Here is a 22,807-nt window from a genome sequence, read left to right on the forward strand (position 1 = left end):
TGAAATTATTTGCAAGCAACTTATGCAATTATGGCACAAATGGTTGTAAATGCTTCTCTGGGATCACCTTTGTTCATAAATAGCAGACATATAGCTTTGGCTTTGCTTTTTGGTAATTAGAAGGCCGCTAAATGCCACTGCGCACCACACGTGTATTATGCCCAGCAATGAAGGGGTTAATTAGGGAGCATGTAGGGAGCTTCTAGGGTTAATTTTAGCTTTAGTGTAGTAGACAACCCCAAGTATTGATCTAGGCCCATTTTGGTATATTTCATGCCACCATTTCACTGCCAAATGTGATCAAATTAAAAAAAAAAAGTACAAATTTTCACAATTTTAGGTTTCTCACTGAAATTATTTACAAACAGCTTGTGCAATTATGGCACAAATGGTTGTAAATGCTTCTCTGGGATCCCTTTTCTTCAGAAATAGCAGACATATGGCTTTGGCTTTGCTTTTTGGTAATTAGAAGGCCGCTAAATGCCGCTGCGCACCACACGTGTATTATGCCCAGCAGTGAAGGGGTTAATTAGAGAGCTTGTAGGGTTAATTTTAGTAGACATGTAGTAGACAACCCAAAGTATTGATCAAATAAAAAAAATTGTTCACTTTTTCACAAACCTTTTCACAAACTTTAAGTTTTGCACTGAAATTATTTACAAACAGCTTGTGAAATTATGGCACAAATGGTTGTAAATGCTTCTATGGGATCCCCTTTGTTCAGAAATAGCAGCCATATATGGCTTTGGCGTTGCTTTTTGGTAATTAGAAGGCTGCTAAATGCTGCTACGCATCACACGTGTATTATGGCTAGCAGTGAAGGGGTTAATTAGGTCGTTTGTAGGGAGCGTGCAGGGTTAATTTTAGCTTTAGTGTAGAGATCAGCCTCCCACCTGACACATCACACCCCCTGATCCCTCCCAAACAGCTCTCTTCCCTCCCCCACAATTGTCCCCGCCATCTTAAGTACTGGCAGAAAGTCAGTCAGTACTAAAATAAAAGGTATCTTTGAATTTTTATTTTATTTATTTAGCATATTTACATTTGCTGCTGTGTAGGATCCCCCCTTAGCCCCCAACCTCCCTGATCCCCCCCCCCCCCCCCCAACAGCTCTCTAACCCTCTGCCTTATTGGGGGCCATCTTGGGTACTGCCAGTACCCAGTTTGCAAAAAACAATGAGTTTTATTTTTTTTTCCCGTTTTTTTTCTGTAGTGTAGCTTCCCCCCCACCCCCTGACTGATATTTTTTTTATAAAATGTATTCTTCCCCTTTTTTCCATTTTTAACAAAAGTTTTTCTGTAGTGTAGCGGTTCCCACCCGCTCCCTCCCCGTGCACGCGCGTGGGTCCGTGCGTGCCACCGGCTATCCCTGCCCACAATCCCGCCGCCCTGCACATCAAAAGGCTCATCGATGGCTCCCACCCACTCTTGATATCTTTTATAGAAGAGTAAAACTAGGTAGTCTCATACGAGCTCAGGAGTCTTTAGTACTCTATGGCAGCAGTGTTTTGCAACACTATTTGTAGCTTTGTTATACAATGTTACAAAACACTGCTGCCATAGAGTACTAAAGGCACATGCACACTCCTGAGCTCTTATGAGCCTACCTAGTTTTACTCTTAAATAAAAGATACCAAAAGAATGAAGCAAATTTGATAACAGAAGTAAATTGGAAAGTTGTTAAAATTACATGCCCTATCTGAATAATAAAAGTTTAATTTTGACTTTACTGTCCCTTTAATGATTTGCTGGCTAGTATATAAAATTATTATTAAAAACAGGGGCACTTTCATTGGTTCATTTTTTAAGACACTTCATGTATTAAATATTTAGCATTTAGTGATGGTAAACATCTCGCCGTTCATTCGGCCGCATCTCATACTTTTTTTTTTATATTCTTTTATTGAGGTTTTGCGAGGGATACAATACGCAGTGGTTGCCATGCAACGGTACAGATAACTATTCAAATAAACAGTAAACAATGAACTAGATAAAACAAACAGTGAAGTACAGGATACAGGCTTCAGAAACCTCCATTTTACTTATAACAATGTAGTATCAGTAGGACTATTTTGGTTTGTCAGTTATTGACCACTTGGTGGTACATGTTGAAAAGCATATGATAGTCACACTTGTGGCCACATTAGGGCCATATGTCACCTTATAGATTAAAATAAATATTTAAGAGAATATATCAGCGGTTAAACACCGCTTGTAATAATCTTGTACAAGGAGAAGTTGTGTATAAACAAGTAGTATAGTGACTAAGCATAATGACATATAAAGTGAAGTAAATAGGAGCTAATAATTAAAAATAGAGAGCAGATAAAGATAATTATTAGGTTATTCAAGTTATAGACGGAGCTGCTGAAAAACATGTCTGGTCATAACCGCGGCTTAGACACGCCCCCCACATTTTATACTTTATTTAGCTGAGCGATGACGAATCGGGCTTCATCGAAAAGTTGCGTGCCCCATTTACTGGACCGCAAGTGAGGCATGCAACGATTGGATGAAGTCGGATTCGTCATCGCTTGAGATGCAGGCGGAGGAACAGTGCAATGTTTACCATCACTAAATGGTAAATATTTAACAAATGAAACATCTTAAAAAAATTTAATTAATGAAAGTGCCCCTGTTATTAATAATAGTTTGATATACTAGCCAGCAAATTAATAAACTTTACAATCACTTTAACAGTTCTTTCTAAATATGTTTAGTTACGTACACTGTTGCCACAGAAGGCTAGTTTGTCCCTATAAATAGCATTGCTATAAACATTGTTGCAAACACTGGTGCCCGATTGTTAAGGACACATGCACAATTCTGAGCTCACCTAGGATTACTCTAAAACAAACAATACCAAAAGAACTAAGCAAAATTGATGATTGAATGTTTCACTTTACTTTATGCCTTTTTTAATGATTCCAATTGCAGTTTAGAATAATAGCCTACAAAAGTAAACCACAAATGACACAAGATGGCATTCAGTTTTGTTGCATGGCATTTGTGATGGATTGGAATGGGGACCATTGTTTGAAAAGTGTGGTCACTTGACGACAAGTCTAAATACCCCTTTGGTGATGTAAAAATGGAGATTAATCTGCTATATAAATTATTAACTGATGTAAAATAGGGCAGATCCTAAAAATCCTAAATATAGATTGTTCTTGTGTGGCTGATGATATGTTTTTTATATCTTGTTTTTGTCCCTCTCCCCAGATAATAATTCCTGATGTTATACCATCTTGCACCACAAGATGGCAGGCTAGAACTGCTTATGTTGTAAGCTATTCAGATTCTTTTAACAGTGAATACAGTAAATTGAAGCCTTATTAACTTATCTAGCAGGCAGTGGTCACGCTTTTGAAAAAACAAAGACTTTACCAGTAATTTTAAGGGGATTATAGTTATCTGAATGCTTTGTATGTTAAAGGGACATGAAACCCAAAACATTTATTTCATAATTTAGGTCGAACATACAATTTTAAACAACTTTCCAGTTTACTTCTATTATCACATTTGCAGGCAGCTAAAACCTAGATATTTTTGCTGCTCCTGGGCTTTCCTAGATAAACCTTTCAGCAAAGGATAAGAAGAGAAGGAAGCAAATTAAATAATAGAAGTCAATTTGAAAGTTGTTTTAAAATGGTATGCTCTGTCTAATTATGGCTTTACTGTCCCTTTAAGTACAGGTATTTATCCCTAGAGTAGCCAAATATTTTCAGATATTATTTTTCTCTCATTTACAGGACTAGTGGTGAGGTTAAAATATATATATATATATATATATGTGTGTGTGTGTGTCAACCATGATAGTTTAATTTTCACTTCCATGTTCCTTTTAATATTCCCAATTTGCTTCTATTATAAAATGTGCTTCATTTCAATGGTATTCTTTGTTGTAGAGATACCTAGGTAGGTGTTTGGAGCACTATATAATAGGTAGTGCTGCCATTTAGTGCTCTTACAAACGAATAACATTCATGCAAAACTGCTGCCATATAATGCTCCCAACACGTGCATGCTCCTGAGCTTATGTCCCTGCTTTTCAACAAAAGATACAAAGACAACAAAGAGAATTTGATAATAGAAGTAAATTAGAAAGTTGTTTAACGCACATGTTCTATCTGTAACATGAAAGAAGATTTTGTGTGTCATGTCCCATTATGTAGTATGGTGGAACACTAAATGAATAAATGAGTAATTAGTTCCGTGTTGGCTGGTGCGTTTTGCTAAAAACAAAAGTAGAGAAACATTGTTGAGTGTGATAAAAAGCTTACTGCTGAGTGCAAGCAAATCAAACCTATAATGAAACATCTTCACTAGTGGCAGCAACTTATGGTGTTTTTAACCCATCTTTGTAGGGGAACAATGAGCCTGCTCCCTTCTCTGACCAGCTTGAAATTGATTACAGTAAACCGTACAGGAGAGTGACTATGGAGGAAGCAAAAAGAGGGACGCCACGTAAGTACTGACCAGCAACATGAATCAAAATATTAGAGACCCTAAAGATAAATGTTCTTGATTCAGGCAGAGTGTGTAATTGTAAACAAGTTTCCATTTTACTTAAGGTATCTAATTTGCTTCATTCTTTGGTATCCTTTCTTGAAAAGTAAACCTATATAGGTTCAGGCACAGCAATACACTGCTGCAAGCTAGCTTCTGATTTGTGGCTGCACATATATGCCTCTTGTTATTGGCTCACTTGATGTGTTCCACTAGCTCCCAGTAGTACCTTGCTGCTGCTTCTACAAAGGATACCAAGAGAATGAAGCAACTTTAATAATAAAAACAAATTGGAAAGTTTTTTGTTTTTTTTAAATGATATGCTCTATCTGAGTCATGAAAGAAAAACAATGTGTTTCATGTTCCTTTAAGGCAGTGTTATGGCTAACAATAAAAAACTTGGTGGCCATTGTACATCAGCTCGCTCTGTTTAATATACATCTGTATACTCCTTGAGATGGATTTCATATGTACAACATTAGCAATATTAAGCTCGGCTATTTCCAATAGTTAAGATAGTAACCTACATTCACTAAGATCCTAAGAAGACTTGGGTAACACAGGTCATCACTAATTCAGTGTGAACTTCTATAATATCATTATTTAATGTGACATCATTTTGGAGCTGTTTTGGCAGTGTTCCTGCGTGTGCAGTCTGTCACAGTTATGTCAAAAATGATCCCCATCTCCCTTTTTGTTCTTACAAAGACAGTGATTCTTGTTTCATGCTTTTGATTTTGTTTTAAGACGTTCCTTGTATACCTGCTAAAATGTGATACCTGTATATTAAAGGGATATGAAAACCACAAATTTTTCTTTCATGGTTCAGATAAAGCAAACAATTTAAAAAAATGTTTGTTTACTTCTATTATCAAATTTACTTCATTCTCATGGTATTCTTTGTTGAAGAGATATCTAGATAGTTATGGCATGAAACATTGCTCTGCCACCTACTGTTCTTTGAAAATGTATAACATAGTTATAAAACTGCTGCCATATATTGCTCCTGTCACGTGCATTCGCCTACACCTTCCTAACTGCTTTTCAACCAAGGATACCAAAAGAACAAAGTACATTAGATAATAGAAGTAAATTGGAAAGTTTTTTTTGTTTTTAATTTTTACACTCTGAATCATTAAATAATTTTTTGGGGTTTTATGTCCCTTTAAAGGTAGTAATAACTCTACTCAGGTTAAATGTTGTCAAGTAGATTTACAGGTAATTCCTTGTGAGGCTGACAGTAAAGCTAATGTGCCTGATGAGATTTCCTTTATGGATAATCTAGAGTTTACATCTTTTGTAGAATTTATTTTTGACAAATATTGCCCAGTATGATTTAATTGCATGGGGCATCTTAAAAGGTATAGGAAATTCAAAATTAAACTTGTATTATTCAGGAAGAGCATGCAATTTTAAGACACTTTTAAATTCACTTCTCTTTTCAAATATACCTTGTTCTCTTGGTATCCATTGTTGAAAAATAATATGTACAGTACATATCCTACACTAGTGTGAGCTAGTTGGTGATTGGTGCCTGCACACATTTGTCTCTTGTGAGTGGCTGACTAAATGTGATCAGCTAGCTGCCAGTAGTGTATTGCTGCTAATTGAACAAAGGATACCAAGAGAATGAAGCAAATTTGATAATTGAAACAATAGCAATTTACTTCTAATTTTGTTTTCTGTCTGTATCCTAAGAAACAAATTGTGTTTCATGTCCCTTTAAGTTCCTCAGATTCTTTTGCCTGATCTGTCTTTTGAGTTGTTTTTCGGTGCAGTCTCCTTTCTCCCTCTCAGTATTGTTATTTTTGCTAGGCTATATATAAACTAATTAAAGCAAGCTAGAATTGGTGAGTTATATAAGTGAAAGGGACGTGCCTACAGACAACAAGAGCTATGAATCTATGTGCCCACCAGTACTGAATATTATTCTACATGTATGAAGTATATTGATTTAAACAAATCTAGTGTTTATCATTTACTTGTTATATGCAAACAGTGTTTTATTATTGGTCTTTTAAAAGTTTATTTTCAGAAATGATTTACTTAGTTGAATCTTATTAGCATCAAAGTTTCTTAACACTAACACTGATGCAGCAGATGAGTGTTTCTTTCTTTAATTAGGATCTTTCTGCTTTTCTCCATTAGCTGATCGGCCAGTGAGAGTTTATGCAGATGGAATCTTTGACCTTTTCCACTCTGGGCATGCGCGAGCCTTAATGCAAGCAAAGAACCTTTTCCCAAACACATACCTGATAGTTGGAGGTAAGATCAATATTTACAGTTTGTGCGTCCCTTGTAGCAACTGCAGAGTTTGCAAATCTGTTAGGGTTTGGTCTCACCATTTTCCAGCATCTGTAACCACATGATGATGAACACTGCAGACCTTGTGCTGAGCATGAATTCCCTTTACAAAAGCTTCTCTCATGGATTTTCAAGGGCAGATTTTTCTTATGTTTTCTCAGTCATTGAGCTGACCGGTTGTGTGGGTGAAAACCACACAAGACCTCGAGTCGCCAACACCTATGAGTATCACAAAATATTTCCAGTTCACTGTAACTCTTTAAGTCATGGCTCATGTTTATTTCAGCACAATTACACCTTTTTGTGATGCATAAAAATAAGTGTTTTAGGGAAAGGGCATGTGCTGGTGTTTTCTGTATTTTTAATTTGTTGAGAGCGCTTGTGACAGTGGTATCTACACTCCAGTGGTGTATTCTATCTAATGCAGACAATCCCAACCTATATTTGGTACTACCAGAATACATTTCCAGCTACATTTTTTATGACACATTTGGTGATTGGACGTAAGGGTTCACTTTTAATCCAAATGTTCAGGCAACAGCAGAAATATTTAAAAAAGCATTTTGATACCAAGGAATATTAGTGTCTAGTTGTTGACCTGCAGTGCATTTGGCAACTTATTGTTATTAGATACCAATAGATCAGGTATATCAGTTTTTTCTTACTCTGCTAGAAGAAAATGCTAGTTCTTAATGGATAGATATAATTAATTACATAAATATATAAAAGATCAATTTATTGTGCTGTCGGAGTAGTAATCTGACGTTATCTAAATAATGGACCATAAGGATAGTGTTCTGCAGCGGATAGCAAGGAATCCGTGCTTTGTAGGGTGGTGTAGGCCTTTTTTGCTTTAATCTAAGGCATGTAGCTAGAACACTTGTATATACAGTGTTGCTATCCTGCTGGCATTTTATGAGTTAGTGCTGCTTTGTTTTTTACTGTCTGTATTTGCAGCAGTAGAGTTAGCAAACCTTTGTCTTTTTATTGTCAGGTTATAACTATTGCAAAGATCATGAATGTCCACCAGTTCAAAGAGTATTGGATTTAAATATTTTATTTCTTTGTCTTAGTCTGCAGTGATGAGTTGACTCATAACCTGAAGGGCTTTACAGTAATGACAGAAGAAGAAAGATATGATGCAGTACAGCACTGTCGCTATGTAGATGAGGTGGCGAGAAATGCACCTTGGACACTCACCCCAGAATTCCTGGAAGAACATAGGGTAAGTGAGGAGACAGATGTTAATTACATCAGAATTACTCTTGATTTTGACTGTGCCATCAGCCATGATATATATTAATGGGACAGTCTACACCAGAATTTTTATTGTTTAAAAAGATAGATAATCCCTTTATTACCCATTCCCCAGTTTTGCATAACAAGCACAGTTATATTAACATATGTTTTACCTCTGTGATTATTGTATCTAAGCCTCTGCAAACTGCCCCCTTATCTCAGTGCTGTTGACAGACATGCAGTTTAACCAATCAGTGCATACTCCTAAATAACTCCACAGGAGTGAGCATAATGTTATCTCTATGACACACATGAACTAACAGTGTCTAACTGTGAAAAACTGTCAAAATGCTCTGAGCTAAGAGGCGGTTTTCAACAGCTTAGAAATTAGTTTGAGCCTACCTAGGTTTAGCTTTTCAAAAATACCACCAAGGGAACAAAGCAAATTTAATGATAAAAGTCAATTGGAAAGTTGTTTAAAATTGCATGCCCTATCTGAATCATGAAAGTTTAATTTTTACTAGACTGTCCCTTTAATTATTCCTGCTGTGTTTCATTTATTTTATTTTTTACTATATGAATGAAACATTTTTCCCATCCAAAAATAACCTGCTTTGGCTGAACTCTATTTTATTTATTTATTTATTTTATTAGTAAGCGCATAAATAGGTTATTTACTATGTATATTAGTTTGTGTGCATATGTATGTGTGAATATAAATAAATGTGTGTGTATATATATTTATATAATGTTATTGTTAACTTGCACTATTTGTTTATTTTTTATCAAAATTGTATTTATCAGGAATTTCCCATTCAAGTCTTTGTGGGCCACAAAGGTGCCAGTGATCCAATGGCTTTACCTATTTGAGTATCACAGAGTTAAAAGGATAAGAACAGTAAATACATGATAGACAGGCATAATGATGTACTCAAAGCAAATATTATTCTTAGAATAATGTAGATATATATTTTACACTTCTAATGTGTGTTTAAATATTTAAGTTATAAGTGTAAAGGTTTATTTTCTATAAAGTACTTTAGTTTCTATAAGGTAATGTGCATCGCCACATTTAAACATATTTTCTTCTTATCTTTCCTGCTGAAACCAATTAGAGACAGATATAAAACAGGCAATAAAAAGACTGTGCAAACAAGTTGGTTTGGAAACTTAAATAAGGGAGAGAAGAAGAAAACAAGCTTAAATATGGTGGCACCTATTACTTTATAGAAACTCAGTGGAATTTTGAAAAACAACCATTTTCAGAGTTCAATTTCAGGAAAGGTCACAAATAAATAATGAAGGTTTATTGCAAAGTTTTTTTGACTGCACATAATTAAACATTTTATATTACACTATTATACTAATATTCCTTTAATGAGGATTTGTAAATTGTATTATTCCTCAAACAGAGACATTTGCTTTGTTTATGGTCCTCTAAGACCCTTGGTATGAAATCTAAAGAGCCATCAATTCTGTCTTTATATTTGAAAGCAATACATATAGTGAAACTCCTTTTAAATTACTTTATCATTTATGCGTTTCATTTTAGATTGATTTTGTAGCCCATGATGACATCCCTTATTCGTCGGCAGGAAGTGATGATGTTTATAAGCACATAAAAGAAGCAGGTACATTTTATGAGCTCTTCATGAACAGAAACAATCCAGAAAAAGAACTATAAACTCAGTGCTTTAGGGCAAAAAACGCTCTGAAGATTTGTAAGGAGTCTTTATGTTTGTTCTCTGTCAATGGCTGCCTTTGGTCAACACAGAGAGAAACGCACTGTCAGAAACAAACAACCAGCTCAATAACTTGTTAGCTTGTTCTATGGCGATTTACCACCTGTGAGCAGCTCCTTTTTAACCCAGTAATGCTTTTCACAGAGTAGAACTTTCCTGGTTTATATCACTCTGATCTTGCCTATTAAGGTCAGTCCAGCACCGAAATACCAGGCAATTCCTCTCTGAACAAGGAACACAGCAACCCCAGACGATCGTTTGGCCTCCATTGGGCCTCATCGGTGAGGTTGAGCCATATTTCTCTAAGCACACTGAGCAAGGAGTCCACGTCTGATTGCCCCTTTTTCCCTTAGGGAGACATAATACATACAGAGAGAAGCGCACTCTCAGGAACGATCAACCAGCTCAATAACTTGCCTGTTCTGTGGCGATTTACCACCTGGGGTTTTGCCGTTTCTATCATTCAGAGAAGGGGTTGCCTGCTATTTTGGTACTGGACTGGACTATACTGTTAAGTCAGGACCAGACTGATATGCTACAGTTTCTTCTGAAACCACTCCGCTTTCTCTTATGAAAAAATCACTGTAAAAGAGGTCTGATGTACTGGACTTTTTTCTCTTGCTTATAGTGCTGCAGTGGGGTAAGCCTCTTAGGGCTAGAAGTGGCCCTTCTTAGTATCTTGGCTACTAATCTTTTGCCACCATCCTTCTACATTATTATAATTATGGTGCATCTGCCATGCTACATTTCCTCTAAAGTCTCTTAGAGTCTTTGTGTGCTGTACTGGCTTAATTTCTTTTTCTTTGGTCATCGTGTGTGCTTACCAGAAAATCCTAGCTGTTTAATGTTGAGGGAAAAGCGCTTTGGTTCAGTGATAGCAGCACAGTAAAATAAATGAGAGCTTTGGTCTCTGTTCTTCTAATGTCCTGAGAATTGTTATTAGTTGGAAGGAGTTATTTGTGATAGTTTGGTATTTATATTTAGGAACCAGTATCTATTTGAACTTTTCTTTTTTATTTATAGAGCCATTGTGACTTTTGTAATTTCTGTTCAAAGGAATGTTTGCACCAACCCAGCGAACAGAAGGAATCTCCACCTCTGACATCATCACTCGGATTGTACGAGATTATGATGTGTATGCACGTCGTAACCTACAGCGTGGATACACTGCTAAGGAGCTCAATGTCAGCTTCATCAATGTGAGTAAATAAAATAAAACTATTACTTATTATTAGATGTACAGAAGAGCTCCTGTGAGTACTTGGCAGTTTAACCATCTCTACCAGCCCATAAGTGTTTAATAGAAATAATATTTCATTATTCTTTAATTGTATTTATTTTTGTCTACACATAGATGTGTTTGTTATTGACATTGTGGTTATGAATTGAATAATGCTATTATAATTGTCTAGCAAGCACATACTATATTTATTTACATATCTTCATGTTTGACACATATAATACATTTTCTGCTTACTGTCCCAACACATGGCTTCTATTTTGTTCAACTAGAAGGAGAGTTTTGCACAGCTATGTTACTTGAATTATTAATCACCAATTAAACAACAAACATGGTTTAAAAGAAAAGTTGCGCCTAAAGGATCCATTTGTTTAGTATGTTATGGAGTGAGGGCAGCTAACAGGCTTCACGATATATCAAGCAAATAATGACGACAAACAATGAAGATAATAAAAATTATTACCCGGATATGAAACACAATTTTTTTTCTTTCTGCATTCAGATATATGCAATTTTAAATAACTTTACAATTTACTTCTATTATCAAATTTTCTTTGTTCTCTTGTATCATTTGTTAAAAAGCAATGAAGCATGCTTGGGAGCCGGCTCATTTCTGGAGTACTATATGACAGCAGATTTGAAATTATGTTATCCCTTTGCAAGAGCACTAGATAGCAACACCATTTCCTGCCAAGTAGTGCTCCAGTCACTTACCTAGGTATCTCTACAACAAAGAATACCATGGGAATGAAGTGCATTTGATAAAAGTAAAACTTTTAAAATCGTATGCTCTGTCTAAATCACAAAAGAAAATGTTACGGCTAGATTACGAGTTTTGTCGGTAAAAACTTGCGTTGTTAACGAGCCTTTTTTTTTCCAGCGCTCACTTTAAACAACGCTGGTATTACAAGTTTTCTGAATGGCTGCGTTAGCCTCAGAAAAGTGAGCGTTGAGCAAATTTAGCGCCACTTTTCACTGTAATACCAGCGTTGCTTACGGTAGCGGTAAGCTGGCTAAAACGTGCTTGTGCACGATCTCCCCATAGGAAACAATGGGGCTGAGACGGCTGAAAAAAAAACCTTGCTTGTGCACGATCTCCCCATAGGAAACAATGGGGCTGGAAAAAAAACCTAACACCTGCAAAAAAGCAGCGTTCAGCTCCTAACACAGCCCCATTGTTTCCTATGGGAAAATACTTTATAAGTCTACACCTAACACACTAACATGAACCCCGAGTCTAAACACCCCTAACCTTACACTTATTAACCCCTAATCTGCCGCCCCGACATCCTCGCCACCTGCATTATATTATTAACCCCTAATCTGCCGCTCCGGACATAGCCGCCACCTACATTATACCTATGAACCCCTAATCTGTTGCCCCTAACATCGCTGACACCTACATTATATTTATTAACCCCTAATCTGCCGCCCCCAACGTTGCCGCCCCCAACGTTGCCGCCACCTACCTACAATTATTAACCCCTAATCTGCCGACCGGACATCGCCGCCACTATAATAAATGTATTAACCCCTAAACCGCAGCACTCCCGCCTCGCAAACACTATAAAATTTGTTATTAACCCCTAATCTGCCGTCCCTAACATCGCCGCCACCTACCTACAATTATTAACCCCTAATCTGCCGCCCCCAACGTCGCTGCTACTATATTAAATGTACTAACCCCTAAACCTAAGTCTAACCCTAACACCCCCTAACTTAAATCTATTTTTAATAAATCTAAATAAAATTACTATAATTAAATAAATTATTCCTCATTAAAACTAAATACTTACCTATAAAATAAACCCTAATATAGCTACAATATAACTAATAGTTACATTGTAGCTATTTTAGGATTTATTTTTATTTTACAGGCAACTTTGTATTTATTTTAACTAGGTACAATAGTTATTAAATAGTTATTAACTATTTAATAACTACCCAGCTAAAATAAGTACAAATTTACCTGTAAAATAAGCCCTAACCTAAGTTACAATTACACCTAACACTACTCTATAATTAAATTAATTACCTAAACTAACTACAGTTAAATACAATTAAATAAACTAAATTACTGGGAAAACCCCCCACTAAATTACAGAAAATAAAAAAGAAATTACAATATTTTAAACTAATTACACCTACTCTAATCCCCCTAATAAAATAAAAAAGCCCCCCAAAATAATAAAATTCCCTACCCTACACTAAATTACAAATAGCCCTTAAAAGGGCCTTTTGCGGGGCATTGCCCCAAAGTAATCAGCTCTTTTACCATCCCTTAAAAGGGGTTTTTGTGGGGAATTGCCCCAAAGTAATCAGCTCTTTTACCTGTACAATACCCCCCCAACATTAAAACCCACCACCCACATACCCCTACTCTAAAACCCACCCAATCCCCCCTTAAAAAAACCTAACACTAACCCTGTGAAGATCACCCTACCTTGAGCCGTCTTCACCCAGTCGGGCCGAACTCTTCATCCAATCCGGCAAGAAGAGGTCCTCCAGAGGGCCCGAAGTCTTCATCCTATCCGGGCAGAAGAGCCAATCGGAATTAAGGTAGGAAAAATCCGACTGGCTGATCCAATCAGCCAATCGGATTGACCTTGCATTCTATTGGCTGTTCCGATCAGCCAATAAAATGCGAGGTCAATCCGATTGGCTGATTGGATCAGCCAGGCAGATTTTTTTCTACCTTAATTCCGATTGGCTGATAGAATCCTATCAGCCAATCGGAATTTGAGGAACACCATCTTGGATGACGTCATTTAAAGGAACCGTCATTCGTCGTCGGTCAAGGAGGATGTTCCGCGTCAGAGGTCTTCAAGATGGTGCCGCTCCGCTCCCGAAGGATGAAGAAAGAAGATGCCGCTTGGATGAACACTTCTTCCGGTCTGGATGTCCTCTTCTGCCCGGATAGGATGAAGACTTCGGACCCTCTGGAGGACCTCTTCTTGCCGGATTGGATGAAGAGTTCGGCCCGGCTGGGTGAAGACGGCTCAAGGTATGGTGATTTTCAGGGGGTTAGTGTTAGTTTTTTTTAAGGGGGGGTTTGGTGGGTTTTAGAGTAGGGGTATGTGGGTGGTGGGTTTTAATGTTGAGGGGGGTATTGTATTTTTTTTTTACAGGTAAAAGAGCTTTGGGGCAATGCCCCGCAAAAAGCCCTTTTAAGGGCTGATAAAAGAGCTGATTACTTTGAGGCAATGCCCCGCAAAAGGCCCTTTTAAGGGCTATTTGTAATTTAGTGTAGGGTAGGGAATTTTACTATTTTGGGGGGCTTTTTTATTTTATTAGGGGGATTGGAGTAGGTGTAATTAGTTTAGTTTAAAATATTGTAATTTCTTTTTTATTTTCTGTAATTTAGTGGGGGGGGGTTTTCGTAATTTAGTTTTTTTAATTTAATTGTATTTAATTGTAGGTAGTTTAGGTAATTATAGAGTAGTGTTAGGTGTAATTGTAGCTTAAGTTATGGTTTATTTTACAGGTAAATTTGTACTTATTTTATCTAGGTAGTTATTAAATAGTTAATAACTATTTAATAACTATTGTACCTAGTTAAAATAAAGTTGCCTGTAAAATAAAAATAAATCCTAAAATAGCTACAATGTAACTATTATTTATATTGTAGCTATATTAGGGTTTATTCTATAGGTATTTAGTTTTAAATAGGAATAATTTATTTAATTATAGTAATTTTATTTAGATTTATTAAAAATAGATTTAAGTTAGGGGGGTGTTAGGGTTAGACTTAGGTTTAGGGGTTAATACATTTAATATAGTAGCGGCGACGTTGGGGGCGGCAGATTAGGGGGTAATTATTGTAGGTAGGTGGCGGCGATGTTAGGGACGGCAGATTAAGGGTTATTAAAAAAAATTATAGTGTTTGCGAGGCGGGAGTGCGGCGGTTTAGGGATTAATACATGTATTATAGTGGCAGTGACATTGGTGGCGGCAGATTAGGGGTCAATAAATTTAATATAGTTCCGGTGACGTTGGGGGGGGCAGATTAGGGGTTAATAACTATAATGTAGGTGTCGGCGATGTTAGGGGCAGCAGATTAGGGGTTCATAGGTATATTGTAGGTGGCGGCGATGTCAGGTCGGCAGATTAGGGGTTAAACAATTTTATTTTAGTGTTTGCGATGTGGGGGGGCCTCGGTTTAGGGGTTAATAGGTAGTTTATGGGTGTTAGTGTACTTTGTAGCACTTTAGTCAAGAGCTTTATGTTCCGGCGGTAGCCCATAAAACTCTTAACTACTGACTTTTAAATGCGGTAGAGGCTGTACCGCTCACTTCTTACAAGACTTAAGACGTAATACCGGCGTTAGGAAAATTCCATTAAAAAGATAGGATACGCAATTGACGTAAGGGGATTTGCGGTATGCAAAAGTTGCGGAAAAAAAGTGAGCGGTACACCTGTACCTGCCAGACTTGTAATACCAGCGGGCATTAAAAAGCAGCGTTAGGACCGCTGCTTTTTAAGGCTAACGCCAAACTCGTAATCTAGCCGTTAGTGTTTTATATGAATAGCTACAAACGACTGCATCACTATTCTATTTAGATATTTTGTTTTACAACATCAGACCTAAATTTTTTTATACCTATACTTTGTTGTTCCAGGAGAAGCGCTATAACCTACAGGAACGTGTGGACAAAGTGAAGAAGAAGGTGAAGGATGTAGAGGAGAAGTCCAAGGAATTTGTTCAGAAAGTAGAGGAGAAAAGTATTGACCTAATTCAGAAATGGGAAGAAAAATCACGAGAGTTTATTGGGAACTTCCTGGAAATGTTTGGCCCAGAGGGAGCATTGGTAAGAAAATGTTACTTGGATCAGGCTAGGTATTTGATTGCTGCATATGGAAACACTATGTTGAATCAATGGCCAAAATACAGTGTTAAAGGGCCATAATAGTCAAAAAATTAAATTCTCTAATTCTTTGCAGCATGTAATTTTAAGACTAGCAACCTTGCATTACTATGTTTTTAACCCCCCCAAAGAGGTTAAACACACAGTAGAAGTGCTGTGGTAACCTGTGCTGCTGATTGGATCACTGGCAGTTTCAGCATGCTACCAGCAGTGCTCTACAGGTTCTGAGTACTTCTTCTATGTGTGTAACCCCTTAGTGGGATAGTAGTGCAGGGTCGCTAGTCTTAACATTGCATGTTCTAACGAATTAGAGCATGTAATTTCTTTTATCAGATGGTGAGAGTCCACGAGTCATCACATGTGGGAATATTCCCCTCCTGACCACTAGGAGGAGGCAAAATACACCCTAACACACCAGCGCTTTAAGTCCCTCCTACTTTCCATGATCCTCAGTCATGTTCTTTTACCTACTTGATGAGAGAAATGCAAAATCTACTCAATGTTTTATAGGGCATCCACTAACCCAGTGTTTCTCAACCACGGTCCTCAAGTAACACTAACAGGCCAGGTTTTTCTTATAGCTGAACTAGCGCACAGGTGAAATAATCAGCTGATGGGTGAGAGCAGGTTAGTTACCATGGTTACTGATCAGATGATTATTTCACCTGTGCTCTAGTTCAGCTATAATGAAAACCTGACCGGTTGAGGTACTTGAGGACCGCGGTTGAGAAGCACTGCTCTAACCCCTGCATTGAGATGCTCGCAATGTATAGGAAGTTGTTGTCTACTGGAAGCAATTTGCTGCAGTTGAGGTAAGCACAGTGGATGGAGGTGCTAAGAGGTAAGTACCTTCACATTCATAGCCCTCCATCTATTAGTATGAACATGTTCACATGCTTCAAATAGTCTTGGCCTGGGGACATATATTTATACACCATACACCTTTTACTAGCAATTTATATCACTTTTGGGCACTTTAAAAAAAAAAAAAATTTGCTTTGGTTGTTACTGTTAAATTTAGCATATAAAATACTTCATGCTGGAAGCATTCGCCGCACTGAGCTGCTCAGGCAACCTACAGCCGAACACTATTTTGCTGAGAGGTGACGTTTCCACCTCTTAACCAATAGCTGTGCGGGCTATCCGGCTAGGTGCCAGTTGGAATGCACGTTTTTTTTCTAAGAGGTGGAAACTTTACCTCTCAGCATATATCGTTCTGCCGTGGGCTGCCTGAGCAACTCAGTGTGGCAAACACTTCCAACTTATACTTCATGAATCCAAATGCTAGGATTTACAATCACTTAAACATGCTCAGAAGTTGCTTCTGATCTATGTGCACAGTATGTTTTACTTTACCTGCACTAAATGTCTGCTTGTTACCTTCATGTTTTTTAGCTTTATCGCTCACCGGCAGCACAGACGTGCTATGTGTTAACTGTTTTAGTGTGCCTTTTCTGTTTTATAATCCTTTCCTGCTCCTGTGTTGTTGTAACATTGTCAACATGTCGAAAGCTTCTCCGGATCGGAAGAGGTGGTAAAATTGATTTAACCCTTTATGTACGTTTTTTATTTTTTGCATTAAAAACTTGTTTGTTTTGTGTTGTATTCTGTGTATACTTTTACTCTGGTGCAAAACCGCACTTCCATGTGGTTTTGTTTGGGCCTACTCTGACTTTGACCTTAAGGGGCGGAGCTTAGTTTCGCACGCTCAGATGCGCACTTCCTTCAAGCTAAGCAGCAGCAAGCAGTAACTTGGAAGGCTCCTGGACTGTGTAGCTGGTCTGAAGGGTTGGAAACTTGTTTCGAAGTACCCTGGATGCAGGTAGGCGCCACAGCAGAGCTGTGGCGAGGTGCAGAGGGTATTTTTATCTATCTTTTGATATTAGATATTATTATTATCTTTTGATATTAGTACTGCTAAAGCCTAAGAGGTGGAAACTTTACCTCTCAGCATATATCGTTCTGCCGTGGGCTGCCTGAGCAGCTTCTAAAGCCTCATTTCTACCCTTGCTTCTGGGTGCAGTAATTTTTTGATTAACCAACGATATTTAGTCAAATTTGGGGTTAATTTTATGTTTTTTGAGCATTTTGGAAATATTGTTCACTTTTTCTTTCTTAAAGGCACAGTACACGTTTTTTTCAAATGTTTATTTTTTGCAATAAATAAGTGTTTATACAACTTTTGTGGTACTACTAGTCTGTTTAACATGTCTGACATTGAGGTTTTTTATTGTTCTATGTGTTTAGAAGCCATTGTGCAACCCCCTCTTACATTGTGTAGCTTTTGTACTGAAAGGGCCTTACAATTGTAAAAAGCATATTTTAAATAAAGAAAGTGTGCCTAAGGATGATTCTCAGTCTGAAGAGAATCAGGATATGCCATCTAATTCTCCCCAAGTGTCACAACCTTTTATGCCCACACAAGCAACGCCTAGTACTTCTAATGCGTCTAATTCTTTTACTCTGCAGGAGATGTCTGCAGTTATGTCAACTACCCTTACAGAGGAATTGTCTAAATTACCAGTGTTGCAGGGTAAACGCAGTAGGTCAAGTATCAATGTAAATACTGAATTCACTGATGCTTTATTAGCTATTTCTGATGTTCCCTTACAGTGCTCTGAGTTGGGGATCAGGGAATTACTGTCTGAGGGTGAGATTTCTGATTCAGGGAATGTTTTGCCTCAGACAGATTCGGATGTTATGTCATTTAAATTTAAACTTGAACACCTCCGCTTGTTACTTAGGGAGGTTTTAGCGACTCTGGATGATTGTGATCCTATTGTGATTCCTCCAGAGAAGTTGTGTAAAATGGATAAATATTTGGAAGTTCCTACTTACACTGATGTTTTTCCGCTTCCTAAGAGAATTTCGGAAATTATTAGAAAGGAATGGGATAGACCAGGTATACCGTTTTCTCCCTCTCCTAATTTTAAGAAAATGTTTCCCATATCAGATACCATTCGGAACTCATGGCAAACGGTCCCTAAGGTAGAGGGAGCTATATCTTCTCTAGCTAAACGTACTACTATACCAATTGAGGATAGTTGTGCTTTTAAGGACCCTATGGATAAGAAGTTAGAGGGTTTACTAAAGAAATTATTTGTTAATCTGGGGTTTCTTTTACAACGTACGGCTTGCATTGTTCCATTAACTACTGCAGCAGCTTTTTGGATTGAGGCTCTAGAAGAGTCTCTTAAGGTTGAGACTCCGTTAGATGACATCTTAGATAGAATTAAAACTCTTAAGCTAGCTAATTCTTTTATTACCAATGCCGCTTTTCAAATTGCTAAATTAGCGGCAAAAAAATGCAGGATTTGCTATTTTAGCATGTAGAGCATTATGGCTTAAATCTTGGTCTGCTGATGTGTCATCAAAACATTAGCTTTTAGCCATTCCCTTTAAAGGTAAGACCCTTTTTGGGCCAGAATTGAAGGAAATCATTTCTGATATTAAAGGAGGTAAGGGCCATGCCCTACCTGAGGATAAGTCGGTTGAAATGAGGGGTAAACAGAATAATTTTCGTTCCTTTCAGAACTTTAAAGGAGGACCCCCTGCTTCATCTTCCTCTTCAAAGCAAGAAGGGAATTTTACCCAATCAAAGTCAGTTTGGAGACCCAATCAGAACTGGAATAATGGTAAGCAATCCAAAAAACCCAATGCTGGTCCTAAGACTGCATGAAGGGGTGGCCCTCGATCCAGGACCGGATCTAGTAGGGGGCAGACTCTCTTTCTTTGCTCAGGCTTGGGCAAGAGATGTTCAGGATTCCTGGGCACTAGGAATAGTGACCCACGGTTATCAATTAGAATTCAAGGATTTTCTCCCAAGAGGGAGATTTCATCTTTCAAAATTATCTGCAAACCAGATAAAAAGAGAAGCGTTCTTACGCTGTGTAAATGACCTTTCTTTCATGTAATTAGCAAGAGTCCATGAGCTAGTGACGTATGGGATATACATTCCTACCAGGAGGGGCAAAGTTTCCCAAACCTTAAAATGCCTATAAATACACCCCTCACCACACCCACAATTCAGTTTTACAAACTTTGCCTCCGATGGAGGTGGTGAAGTAAGTTTGTGCTAGATTCTACGTTGATATGCGCTCCGCAGCAAGTTGGAGCCCGGTTTTCCTCTCAGCGTGCAGTGAATGTCAGAGGGATGTGAAGAGAGTATTGCCTATTTGAATGCAGTGATCTCCTTCTACGGGGTCTATTTCATAGGTTCTCTGTTATCGGTCGTAGAGATTCATCTCTTACCTCCCTTTTCAGATCGACGATATACTCTTATATATACCATTACCTCTGCTGATTCTCGTTTCAGTACTGGTTTGGCTTTCTACAAACATGTAGATGAGTGTCCTGGGGTAAGTAAATCTTATTTTCTGTGACACTCTAAGCTATGGTTGGGCACTTTGTTTATAAAGTTCTAAATATATGTATTCAAACATTTATTTGCCTTGACTCAGAATGTTCAACTTTCCTTATTTTTCAGACAGTCAGTTTCATATTTGGGATAATGCATTTGAATTAATCATTTTTTTCTTACCTTCAAAAATTTGTCTCTTTTTTCCCTGTGGGCTGTTAGGCTCGCGGGGGCTGAAAATGCTTCATTTTATTGCGTCATTCTTGGTGCGGACTTTTTTGGCGCAAAAATTCTTTTCCGTTTCCGGCGTCATACGTGTCGCCGGAAGTTGCGTCATTTTTTGACGTTATTTTGCGCCAAAGATGTCGGCGTTCCGGATGTGGCGTCATTTTGGCGCCAAAAGCATTTAGGCGCCAAATAATGTGGGCGTCTGATTTGGCGCTAAAAAATATGGGCGTCTCTTTTGTCTCCACATTATTTAAGTCTCATTTTTTATTGCTTCTGGTTGCTAGAAGCTTATTCTTTGGCATTCTTTCCCATTCCTGAAACTGTCATTTAAGGAATTTGATCAATTTTGCTTTATATGTTGTTTTTTCTCTTACATATTGCAAGATGTCTCACGTTGCATCTGAGTCAGAAGATACTACAGGAAAATCGCTGTCTAGTGCTGGACCTACCAAAGCTAAGTGTATCTGCTGTAAACTTTTGGTAGCTATTCCTCCGGCTGTTGTTTGTATTGATTGTCATGACAAACTTGTTAATGCAGATAATATTTCCTTTAGTAAAGTACCATTGCCTGTTGCAGTTCCCTCAACATCTAAGGTGCAGAATGTTCCTGATAACATAAGAGATATTGTTTCTGAATCCATAAAGAAGGCTATGTCTGTTATTTCTCCTTCTAGTAAACGTAAAAAATCTTTTAAAACTTCTCTCCCTACAGATGAATTTTTAAATGAACATCATCATTCTGATTCTGATGACTCTTCTGGTTCAGAGGATTCTGTCTCAGAGGTTGATGCTGATAAATCTTCATATTTATTTAAAATGGAATTTATTCGTTCTTTACTTAAAGAAGTACTAATTGCTTTAGAAATAGAGGATTCTGGTCCTCTTGATACTAATTCTAAACGTTTGGATAAGGTATTTAAATCTCCTGTGGTTATTCCAGAAGTTTTTCCTGTTCCTAATGCTATTTCTGCAGTAATTTCCAATGAATGGGATAAATTGGGTAATTCATTTACTCCTTCTAAACGTTTTAAGCAATTATATCCTGTGCCGTCTGACAGATTAGAATTTTGGGACAAAATCCCTAAAGTTGATGGGGCTATTTCTACCCTTGCTAAACGTACTACTATTCCTACGTCAGATGGTACTTCGTTTAAGGATCCTTTAGATAGGAAAATTGAATCCTTTCTAAGAAAAGCTTATCTGTGTTCAGGTAATCTTCTTAGACCTGCTATATCTTTGGCTGATGTTGCTGCAGCTTCAACTTTTTGGTTGGAAACTTTAGCGCAACAAGTAACACATCATGATTCTCATGATATTATTATTCTTCTTCAGCATGCTAATAATTTTATCTGTGATGCCATTTTTGATATTATTAGAGTTGATGTCAGGTTTATGTCTCTAGCTATTTTAGCTAGAAGAGCTTTATGGCTTAAGACTTGGAATGCTGATATGGCTTCTAAATCTACTCTACTTTCTATTTCTTTCCAGGGTAACAAATTATTTGGTTCTCAGTTGGATTCTATTATTTCAACTGTTACTGGTGGGAAAGGAACTTTTTTACCACAGGATAAAAAATCTAAAGGTAAAAACAGGGCTAATAATCGTTTTTGTTCCTTTCGTTTCAACAAAGAACAAAAGCCTAATCCTTCATCCTCAGGAGCAGTTTCAGTTTGGAAACCATCTCCAGTCTGGAATAAATCCAAGCCAGCTAGAAAAGCAAAGCCTGCTTCTAAGTCCACATGAAGGTGCGGCCCTCATTCCAGCTCAGCTGGTAGGGGGCAGGTTACGTTTTTTCAAAGAAATTTGGATCAATTCTGTTCACAATCTTTGGATTCAGAACATTGTTTCAGAAGGGTACAGAATTGGTTTCAGGATGAGACCTCCTGCAAAGAGATTTTTTCTTTCCCGTGTCCCAGTAAATCCAGTAAAAGCTCAAGCATTTCTGAATTGTGTTTCAGATCTAGAGTTGACTGGAGTAATTATGCCAGTTCCAGTTCCGGAACAGGGGATGGGGTTTTATTCAAATCTCTTCATTGTACCAAAGAAGGAGAATTCCTTCAGACCAGTTCTGGATCTAAAAATATTGAATCGTTATGTAAGGATACCAACGTTCAAGATGGTAACTGTAAGGACTATCTTTCCTTTTGTTCAGCAAGGGAATTATATGTCCACAATAGATTTACAGGATGCATATCTGCATATTCCGGTTCATCCAGATCATTATCAGTTCCTGAGATTCTCTTTTCTGGACAAGCATTACCAGTTTGTGGCTCTGCCGTTTGGCCTAGCTACAGCTCCAAGAATTTTTTACAAAGGTTCTCGG

At 37.6% G+C, this 22,807-nt stretch overlaps 1 protein-coding gene across 4 annotated transcripts in view; it reads left to right on the forward strand.

Annotated features, from left to right (window-relative positions):
• The window catches only part of LOC128656396 (choline-phosphate cytidylyltransferase A), a 110,154-nt gene that overhangs the window by 58,045 nt on the left and 29,302 nt on the right, over window positions 1-22,807 (forward strand). For all 4 annotated transcript variants that reach the window (XM_053710274.1, XM_053710275.1, XM_053710273.1 and 1 more), the window contains 6 exons: window positions 4,368-4,467; window positions 6,658-6,774; window positions 7,887-8,038; window positions 9,605-9,683; window positions 10,851-10,993; window positions 15,654-15,842. In XM_053710274.1, the coding sequence (XP_053566249.1) occupies window positions 4,368-4,467; window positions 6,658-6,774; window positions 7,887-8,038; window positions 9,605-9,683; window positions 10,851-10,993; window positions 15,654-15,842 (780 nt within the window). The remainder of the gene's footprint in view (window positions 1-4,367; window positions 4,468-6,657; window positions 6,775-7,886; window positions 8,039-9,604; window positions 9,684-10,850; window positions 10,994-15,653; window positions 15,843-22,807) is intronic.

This window comes from Bombina bombina, chromosome 4, assembly GCF_027579735.1.
Source record: "Bombina bombina isolate aBomBom1 chromosome 4, aBomBom1.pri, whole genome shotgun sequence".
Lineage (NCBI taxonomy): Eukaryota > Metazoa > Chordata > Amphibia > Anura > Bombinatoridae > Bombina > Bombina bombina.